The sequence below is a fragment of the Aptenodytes patagonicus genome, chromosome 4 (assembly GCF_965638725.1).
Source record: "Aptenodytes patagonicus chromosome 4, bAptPat1.pri.cur, whole genome shotgun sequence".
Classification (NCBI taxonomy): Eukaryota; Metazoa; Chordata; class Aves; order Sphenisciformes; family Spheniscidae; genus Aptenodytes; species Aptenodytes patagonicus.
The window spans coordinates 71820888-71831493 of record NC_134952.1 but is presented as its reverse complement, the minus strand read 5'-3'; the positions used below and the strand labels follow the sequence as shown (position 1 = coordinate 71831493).

At 37.4% G+C, this 10606-nt stretch overlaps 1 protein-coding gene across 15 annotated transcripts in view; it reads right to left on the bottom strand.

Annotated features, from left to right (window-relative positions):
• Nucleotides 1-643: 643 nt before the first annotated feature.
• CLGN (calmegin) overlaps nucleotides 644-10606 on the bottom strand; it is a 31204-nt gene continuing 21241 nt past the window's right edge. For 13 of the 15 annotated variants that reach the window (XM_076337190.1, XM_076337179.1, XM_076337177.1 and 10 more), the window contains 6 exons: nucleotides 10102-10317; nucleotides 8444-8563; nucleotides 8117-8261; nucleotides 6142-6219; nucleotides 3396-3502; nucleotides 644-1678 (listed from right to left, as the gene is read on the bottom strand). In XM_076337190.1, the coding sequence (XP_076193305.1) occupies nucleotides 1598-1678; nucleotides 3396-3502; nucleotides 6142-6219; nucleotides 8117-8261; nucleotides 8444-8563; nucleotides 10102-10317 (747 nt within the window). In that variant the 3' untranslated portion in view covers nucleotides 644-1597. The remainder of the gene's footprint in view (nucleotides 1679-3395; nucleotides 3503-6141; nucleotides 6220-8116; nucleotides 8262-8443; nucleotides 8564-10101; nucleotides 10318-10606) is intronic. The other 2 variants (XM_076337188.1, XM_076337189.1) reach the window with 2 other exon arrangements.

Genomic DNA, 10606 nt, shown 5'->3' with positions numbered 1-10606 from the left:
CAATTCCAAAGGACTTTTACCAGGCTCATTCATTCATTCAAAAGGAGCGCTGAAATGCTCCCCGACAGCTCACAGTAGCTGTTACTAGCAGGATACCGCATTGGTAACAACTTTTATCTATTGCTGAAAAGTCACAGGCAGGCAGGGGAATCTGGAGTCTTCACTTCTTACCTTTTGCATGTAGACCCTAAATAAAGAGGAGGGAACTTGCATTGAACTTAAAAAAAAAAAACCCAACCCCCAACAAACAAACAAAAAAACAGAGGCCTTTCCATGTAGTTCTCACAAAATAGAGACCAATATAATTAACTTTTGAACACTTCAACACAAGCACTTGAAGACACTGGCTTCTTCATTAGGGTTAATTAAGCATTCATTTGTTAGAGACTTCCATGGAATCTTTGCTGACTCGATTTGCTGTGAAAAGATTTCTTTAAGTGAACTAACTTCTTGCCAGGCACAAGGAAATCTGTTAGGTTCCTTATGCATTGATGTGTTTCTACTTGTTTCTAGTGTATGACTGCTTTTGCTAGCATTTTACATCCTACTAATATTATAGGCAGCTGCCAAGCAGCAAGAGGTTTCTGGTGACTGCAGTTTTATTGTTTGTTTTAATATACAGCTGAACTTCAACAAACAACACTTTTACAATATGCAGTTTATTTAAACTATATTATGAGAATGCCCAGTTACTCACATCTGTAAAAAACTTAATCCATCAAAAATTCTTATCTATATTAATAAATTTCACGTTAAGCAAGAATTATTAAATATTTTTTAGAAGGCAATGTACACTTAGCAAGTATTCTATAAACAGAGGATATACCACTGTGGCTTGGAACATGAGAATTACAAAAGTTTGAAAAAAATCATCTGTATATCACTTCTGCAGACTTGATACCTGCATTCGAAAGTAAAACAAGTCACATCAATTACCACTTGTTCTATGAGTATTCTATTTTAAAATATATTTTTAAAATAAATTACTGTAACCAATGTCTAAAGTGAACAGGTGACCACCCATGTAACAAGATCAACTAAAATAATTTACAATAAAAATTGTTGCTAGCACTAAATCATCATACAAAAACAATTATTGCATTTAGCTCTGCACAGAAAAAAATACCTTTTCTCATAGCAATGTGAACTGCCAGAGATGCTATGTCTATACTACCATCCTCTTTTAGCCGAAAAGTGTAAACAGTTATTTTGTGCTAGAGCTGCAAAAATATTATAATTTATTATGTTTCTAAAAAATATTTAGAGTAAGTTTATCTCCAACTAATACTAATTTCTAGGAGTCTTCAAATCTTAAGAATCTTCACCTTAAAATCAGTTGGCCAACTTGTAATTCCACTTTTATTCTGAATTCGAAACATCAGCTAACTCCTCACAAATAGTATTTCTCCTTAAAAAAAGGGGAATCAAGGAAGTTTGGGAAGGTTAAAAGAGGTTAGAGACTTAAAATAGGAGCTTAAGTAGCAATGAGTTCGCCTTTTTCCTTCAAATCTCAGGAACTTGCATGCTGTCAGGCCCACTGAAGTGGCATACCAGAAGTTACTATTATCTAGACCTACAAATACTAGCTGGAAGTAACTCAGTCCTTTCGTACTCTTCTTTTGCGCACTGATTTCAGTCGACCATCTCCAGAACCGGTGCCTTCATCAGCTTCTTTCATCTGAAAAAAGAAAATAAAAAAATTCAGCATTCAAATTTTAAACCAATTTTAATTATTGAAACTGGCATGTTACTTTATTCCTCCTCCCGTCCCCCCCAGTCATATTATCACTAAGTGCAACACTTAAGTGATAGGACATTTTTTTTCCACAATACTAATCTAATGATAAATAAAGCGGGTAGAAGACTTTTCCTTTCCATATTGAGAAGGAAGAGAATACGACATCTAAACTGATGTCAGAAATTTGGTTTTGCCCATTTACTCATTGGTTTAAAAGCAGTGACTTTTTAATGCATTTGGCAACTTCCTTAAAGTGCGTATTATGCTAACTTTAATTTCCACTTCTTAAGCAAGAAGCATTTAAAACATTCTAACTGCCACCTTTGGAAAGCTACAAATAGAACAGACTGTTCTTAAATCAGATGTATTCTTCTCAGTTTAAAAGCAGTTAGTTTACAGAGGCGCATGAAAAGCCTTTCCAACATGAACTCCGTTCTCAGACAATGCATTGCTTCCTCACTTTCCTGCATCACCTAATGGCAAGCACCTCATTCAGAAGAAACAGCTCACAGAATGCGGCACAACCTGAATGAGGACATGGTGTGCATGACATCTCCCAAGTAGGTCACTAGCTAACTCATGACAGAAACTTGCACGGCCTGAAAATACCCAGAGAAGAGCAAGCCATAACCTCACTGTGATACTGTGTAATGGCATACACACATTCAGATCTTGTTATTGCTTTCACCAAGTCACGTGCATCTTAATGGGGTTCATCAGATACTGTATTCCTAGGTAAGTGTACAAGGAAAAAAAAAAAACCACCTTCTTACAGGAAGAGGAAGTACTGAATAAGGGGTAATTAATGAAGAATTTCACTGCTGACACAATGCAACTTCATGCAAAGTACAGTTTCCTAGAGGAGTTTTATATGAAAAGGAGTTAACAGTGCACTAAACAACTCCCCTAATCTGGGAAGGCACTCATTTAGGGAGTGACAAGCACAAGATGACCAACAGAAATACCGTGGGTGGATCTAAAGCATTTCAGACATACCACAGTTTCTAAGTGAAAGGATAATGAGTAGTTGACAAGTAAGAAAAGCACACACAAATTCCATTCGACAATGTTATTTTCTGAAAACATTTTATAGATTATCTGCTGACTGGATTAATTGGCACAAGAAAAATGAAACTGCAGGTGCTGAATTCAAAACCAGTATGGTCATTTTGCTTAAAACCTTATTTTGGAATTAAAAAAAAAAAGGTAACTGAAAGCTTAAGGTTCTTCTAGGTCTCACAGAAAGGCTATTTGGTTAGAAGCACATGTTCCACCAATTAAGTAGCATGATAAAGAGAAATTGACACCTACTGCAGCATCCAAATTTTCAAGACTTGCGATTCATTTAATAACCTGTTAAAAAAACTATACTGTAAAAGATGTTTCATGTTTAGAGACCTGCATGATCACTTCTATACTATACCTGTATTTTACAACAAATATCACCTCCTAGCCAAAATTACACAGGAAGAGACATGTTTCACAAACCTATACAGAGCATTTGAGGTGTCAAACTCAAATAAAAACACATCCCCACCTCATGATTTGTTTTATGGCTCAACAGAAGAAAAACTCTTGTTGTAGGTAACTAGGCTTAGTTAGAACTGCTATGTTAGACAAGGGCAAGGAGAAAATAGGGGAAAATCCCCAAACTTACCTCATCTTCTGAACCAGATTTGTTTGACTTATCACCTTCTTCTTGACTTCCATCTGCAACTTCATTTTCTTCATCATCATCATCTTCACCACCTTCACCCTCATCTTCTGCAGAAGAAATTAATTTTACTTTGTAAACAGAACTATATTAAAAATGCACTATATCCAGATACATTAGTAAGGAAAAGAAGCCAGTTTCAGTCTTAGAATGAACTACTTGTTTACAATAACCCATAAAAACATCTCTGTGATACAGAGAGTAGAATTCTCATGAATTAGTAGAAGTTGATCACTGTCAGGTTTAATAACCAATTTTAACAGCTTCAGCCTAGCCTCTTTTCACAATAGCACATACTCTCTTCAGACTTGTAAGTGACCTACTAAAATGACGACCTTAAGTTGGTTTCCTTTAGGGAAGTCCTTAAATCCAAGTATTGTATTAGCCAGTTTTGAGACCGGAGTACAAAATAGGACAAGTCAGGCATCCCAACTCTGACTAAGTTCTGACTTAGAGAGCGAAGTACAATATTGCAGTTACCAGTCATCCACCATGGGGGATGCCTACATCCTAAGGGAACTCCCCTTTTCAGCAGGGAATTCTTTTGACATACTGTTTTGGTTGAGGGATAAGCAGCTCTGTGCTTAACCCCTTCTTATGCGTTATTGCAATGCAGAAACTAGTCAGAAAAGCACTATACTCCTCTCAGCTCACTTGAAGTATGTCCAGCTTGCACTACTAGGATAAAACTATTCACAAAGAGTAGTAAGCTTTCTATGAGACCTAGCGTCAGTCAGACCTTTGAACTGACAGGGACTGGAAAGGAAAAAAATGAAGAAAAAAAAAAAATACCTTTTTACTCTCCAGAATCCCCTGGACAAACTATAGGCTAAGCAACACAGAGGCGGTTTCTACCTTCTTACTGAGGCCATGCCATTGCACTAAAGAGCAGTGCACGCACCAAATATTGCGAATTCTAGGGTGCTCTCTGATCAGCACGTAGGTTTCCCTTCTAGGGTAACCAACTCTCTATATTTTGCATATTTTGTGAAGGAGGCCAGGCACCCAACTGTTTTGATTTCCACTTTGGGCTTCAGTACTTACAAGCTGGCACTCCCATGCCTGCATTTTAGGTATCTATGCTCATAAGAACTAAGCCTCAGCAACCACAGCATGATTCAAAGAAAAGTCACTGGGGTTTGGCAAGTCTCTTCCTTTACTTCAGAGATCTTGAAGTGAGAATTTCTAGAAATTGAGTACCCTTTGCAATACTTTCTATCAAGAACAAACAAGAAATCAAACCTGAATCTGATAGAAAGGATATAAGGTGGCATTTTACAACTTAACAGTCTGCCAGTGGCTCAGTTAAAAACAGTGACGAAGCAGTGCTCAATTCTATCCTTGTCAGGTCATGCCTACATCTCATAAGCACTACTTCAGTGTTAAAAAAAAAACAAAACCAAAAAGCCAACACTCACCCCCACCCCCCAATTCTTACTGTTTCAAGCTCAGTAAAACTGAAACAAAAGTAACCACATAAATTCAGATGGTAGTCACGTATAAGATGCAACTCTCCTCATTCTTGGTGACCGAAATCTAGAAAACCCTAATTTATTGAAATATTTGAGACTTCTGTAGGAGTACCAAAAAAAACTTTGCCTACCTGTAGTTATAAATTGAGCCAACCAGTTCATAACTATTAGTGAAGCTCTAAGAGATTAGTTTTCCCATCTGTAAATATACCTAATACATGTCTACACTAATGTCTCTACTATTGTTACCAAAAGGAGAAATATGACAAAAAAATGGAGACCATAGTTTAAGATAGATGTAGACAGAGATTTCTGTTCTAAAAGTAAGCCCTTAACAGAAGAGCTTGGCAAAAATTCACAAAGCCTTTGCTCATATTCTAATGAAGAGATTAGAAATTTTAAATTATGCAAATGCAGCACCTCCCATAAGTACTAATTCCAATAGAGGGGAAAAAAAACAAAACAAGCCCAAAAATTCAGACATCAGAAGTAGTAAAAGCCAGAACTGGACAACTATACTATTTGAAGTTATTGATTTTAATTTAGTCCAATATTAATTTAATCAGTATTTCATATAAACGTGTAACTTCACAAGAAGGTTCAGACTGTGCCCCTGAAATTCCCTTTCTTGGCAACATTCTTTCACTTCCTGGAATATTCTTCTAGAGGCCAAGGCAAGCAAGGAGACAAAGTAGATGAGCGGACAAGTCAAGAACACATCATCCTTTAGCAATGCCACAAAAACTGACATAGAACAAAATAAATCAGTAAATCCCACAGACAATGCCCTTCAAGAAGCACTCTGCCAGCAACTCATTCTCACTGGAGCCAAAGAAATCTACAAATGTTTCTGAAATTTCCAATTGTGCCATGCTTTTTCTTTTTTTTTTTAATGTCCCCATGATAAAATGCGGATCTCAAGCCATTCAGTATTCCACAGCTCAAACCCCATTACCTTCAACTCCAGAAAACAAAGCAGCAGATAATGACTATAAAGGAATTGTAGAGATTATTAGGACCCAAAGAGACCAGCAGAAAATATTTATGAGTACAGATACCATACTGAGAAATCTTGGAGGAAACCCACATCCGTATCTGATGAAAGCTGGCATCCACCAGCTTGAAGTTCTACCATCAACAAGGAAGCAGAGGGGAAAAAACCAGAAAGGAGAGACCATTTTCAAGTCCTGGCTCAAATTACTTCCCTTTCCCAGTACCTGAAGGAGGAGCCTCCCTTCCCATCTTCTTTGTATCCTTTATAAGCTCTCTTTTTGTCTCCTCCATTTCTCTTCTCTCTGTAGCAAAAAGAATCAGCAGAAAGAGGCAGAAGACAAATTCCCTAATGCTTTCAGATATGAAGAGGCAAGAGTGATAGAAAAAAAAAAAGGGACGATTTCAACCTGAAAATGTAAAAGGTGACAGGAAGCTAAGGGAAGTGAAGCAATTCTTCTTAAACAAAGAGAAACCGGGCAGTCATATGACAGCAAAGTGTAATCCTTCCCTCTGAAGCCTAGAATTTACTTGAAAACCTTGGAATAGTCATACAAAAGCTAAATATGTTAGTTTTACTCTGTGTTCAGTTCAGTAACTAAAAGTAAAGGTCTAAAATGGAACCTACTTTTGAAACATCATGAACAGCTGTTTCAAGTGGACTTCTTTAAAAATGTTGTGGGAGCTAAACAGTATTCCTCTGCGATTGCCTGGACCTTATTTCTAACATTCAAACACACACTTCAACATATTATTTATTAAGCGATGTGTTGTAATTAACTAAATTAACTGACTGACTTAACAGAAGAATATTGGAATTCAGGTATCACAGACAGCCTTGCAGCAGTAGCATATTAGGTACAAAACGTATCTATGATCTGCATCAAGACTGTGTAAAAGAAAAAGATTCTGTAATTCAGGAACAAGGAGCAGGTAAAGTAGAGTAAGATCAAAAGGAAAAATGCAGGAAGGTACAATGCTGAAATACCGTACCTACAATTTATGCTAATGTAAAAAATATATGTGGCATAACTAAAATAATTAAATGCCTAGGTAAGGCTCTCGAATGGTAAGGCAGATGGACTAAGTTTGGTGTGGCAAGCATTGTGTCAACAACGTACTCAATTCTTTAAGTACTGGCATGGGAACATCTGGTGCTGAGTAAACTTAAGTCATACAGACAGCAGCCATCAACACTCATGGAACATAGTGCAGAGACAGACAAAAACCACAAAGTTTCAGTCAGTAATACAAAGTGATGTCAGTACGAAGAAAAAAAAACCCACCCATGCACGTCTGCTAGGTTTCTAACTTTCCATGCAAGTCACTTGTCACTTTCTTGTTTCTACCAAGGAAGAGTGAAGTAAGAGGTAGAATCTTGCAGAGGTCTGAGGCTAAGGATTTTCTCATGGAAGTCAAGATAATGCACTATAGGCTAGGTGATTTGCTTTTTATTCATTACTGTAGACTCAGGGAAATGCTAACAGAACATCAAAGCCATAGTTGAGTAGGACCAGTAATCTTTGATATAGTAGTAACACAAGATGATTTTATCCTTGGATGCCGAAGTATAGCTCAACCTACTGAACGATTGATTTCTCCCTTGGGGCAGCAGGATAGACCTCCGCAGGCACGCAATGCATTGCTAGAAAGCAACACAAAGGAAGCAGCAGACTTCAGTATTTCAAGTCTCTGTATTTTCAGGCTTTAACAAGGGTTACTAACATCAGTGACCAACAGAATAGTTCAAGGTACAACCCTCCCACAGAGGAGTAAGCAGAAAGACTTATGTTAAAGACTTAAAGCTATTCCAGACACAGTTTAAAGACAACAATGTGACTTTAACCACCTCAGGTACATATATCTGAACCATTCAAATGTGTTCAATATATGAAATATTTAGAAGGGAGAAAATATACGTCACTGTCTACAAACATAAAAAGACTGTCAGAAGCACGTTACTTTCTTGAAAGTGAAAAAATACTGAGGAGAGCCTTACTTTCCGCTTGTATTTATCAAAGAGCTATTAGCCATGGAACGCCACTTGCTGGAGGTTGTCAAAGAGAAAAAGAAGACTCAGAGCAAGGCAGGTTTTGCAAATTCCAAGATAACTGGTTGTAATTATTGGCAATGCAATCCATGAACTAGTCCTATTCATGTCTTTATATTTAATCAAACTGCAAGCTGGCTTGCTTATCTTACCATCTTCAGCAGTACTTTCGTTTTCTTTTTCTTCTTCTAATTCTATTTCATCATCTTCTAACTCCTCTCTCTCTGGTTTTAGTTCTCCCTTTGTAATTGGCTTAGATATATCAGGTTTTTTGAAGTCAATATCTTCATCTGTTTTCTACAACAAATTAAAAATCAAATTACATTTAAACTCAAATTAAGAATTAAACACAACAGCCACTATAAGCTAAGTAGTATCAATGGCACATTAAAAGTGCATATTGTTGCACAGATGCTAGGAGTTTTCAAATAAAGTATTAAGAATAAAACCAAATAAAAAATATATTAAATTTCTCTAACCTTTGCTGGCCAGCAGAACAACACACCTAGACCAACAGGGAGAGCTAAAGTCAAGATGTAGAGAACCCAGAGCCATGGGTGGTCTTCCGCAGCAGTCACCAGTTGACTAAACATACCGGGCTTTATTAAAAACAATTAAAAAAAAAAAAAGATTTTGCATTTACATCCCTCTCAATACATCAATACATTTATAAAGTGTACTGTATATATTTTAAGCTTTATGTTGCCCAAAAAAACCCCTTCTCTACCTTTGCTTTTTCATGACTAAGATAATATTGGATTTCAATACTAGTAAAGTAACAACTTGACAGATTGCAAATAAATAGCAGGTGCTAAGTAAGAAAGAACAAACCTGGTACTCCAAACATACTAGACTGGCCACTACTCAATTTTGTAAAGCGACATTTGGCATCTTGGCAACATCACACTTTACACCCTTCCCAGCTACTCTATTTCTTCCCCTTGCTGTGCTAACTCAGCTGAAAGCTCCCAAAGCATCAAGAACCTCAGAGCAGCAGCCAGCCTCCTGAAGAGCAATGTCTTGCTCCATCTGTACTACCACGTCCTCTCCTTTGACAGCCAATTACTGAGGGAGTAAATTGTCCTCCCAGCGCAGTTCTGACTTATACAGTAGAGGTAGGTAGGCAAGTGCCTGGTCCAGTAAGAACTCTGGAAAGGGTACATCACCAACTAAGGTAGGAAGTTGGAGAGGCACAGTGGAGTGAGGGGACTCAAGGGAATATTTTTTGCTATTGTGTGAACAGGTACAGATGCAGGTCCAGACATAAACCCAAACATTTCAGAAAAGGGCAAGGATGTGGGAGGAGATGGCTTTCCTAACTGCATGGGCAGATATGCTGTTGCTACTTGCTCATCCTGTGACAAACAGCAGCTGTCAGGAATTGGCCACATTTGCCACCAACCCATCGTTTCCTTCCCACAACTGCAGGCCTGCTCTTACCACTCAAAGAAAATATAGGACTGTTAGAAAGAAACTGTAGTCAGTGAAGGCAGCCGCTAGAGGGGCTCACGATCCCGTATGTCAGGACAAGTTCATCCTACTGCATAGGAAAGAGATCTAGAAAAAACTGTGGCAGCTGGCCAAGTGCAGTATACAAACAAAATGTGGATGCACACATAGAAACAGAACAGATGCAGCTCCATAAACACACATGCACTATTTTCAGAGCTGTATAATATATACATCTAAGCAGCCAAAGGCCTAAAATTAAACAGAAAAAACACATGACTCTTTATCCATTCCTCATGGGAGGGAAACATCTAAAGAACATATATAATGGAGTTAGCCACAAGTGAAAAGAAAAGGGAAAAAAGGTCTTTGAGTTTAACTCAGCTTCCACCTGCTGACAGGTACTGAATTGCTAGTATCACCGCGAACAGCAGAAGACTCACTAACTATAATGAAGCCAATTTCTCGCTAGGTGTTTAAATAAAATTTTACTTTTAATTTCAAGAGGATATTGATCTGGGAAAGGTAAAAAGCCAAACTACAAGAAAAAAGAACTATCATAGTTACTCAGCAAGACTATTAATTGCAGACAAATTAATATTCTGTCAGCATTAATTGACAGAAAATTCTTCCAACAGCACATCTTCCTCACTACTTTTGGCTATTGAGAACATAGTAAAGCTTATACCTCATTAGCACTTGCTACTAATTTCTTCAAGCCCCAGCCATCTGCTGCCCAACGATCTGCTACTTCTTTTTCTGAACATATAATGAAGTTATCAAAGTAGATATCAGATGTCATAGACCAGAGTTCTAAACCAATAGCATTGACAGTGGTCATCTTGAACGGGTGAAGATCTTCAAAATAGTCTGGGTTCAGTATTTTCCGAGGGCTCCAGATTCCCTTTTAAGGGGGAAAAAAAAAAAGTAATCACATTACCTATACCTCATTAAAAAACAAACTGAAACAAATTTTTGAAATAATTAGAACTTCCCAACTATTTTAAATGCATTATTTAAAAAGACAAGCAGTAGAGTTTAAGCTACCTAAAAACAGAATTGGAAATAGCCTATAGGATTTTGGCAGATGGGTCTCAATTTTCTGGTTTAGGGCAGACCTCTTAATTTTTTTTTTTTTTTTTGTCCATACAGGGTTACAGTCATTACTGACTGTATGAAGTATCTCTGTTCTT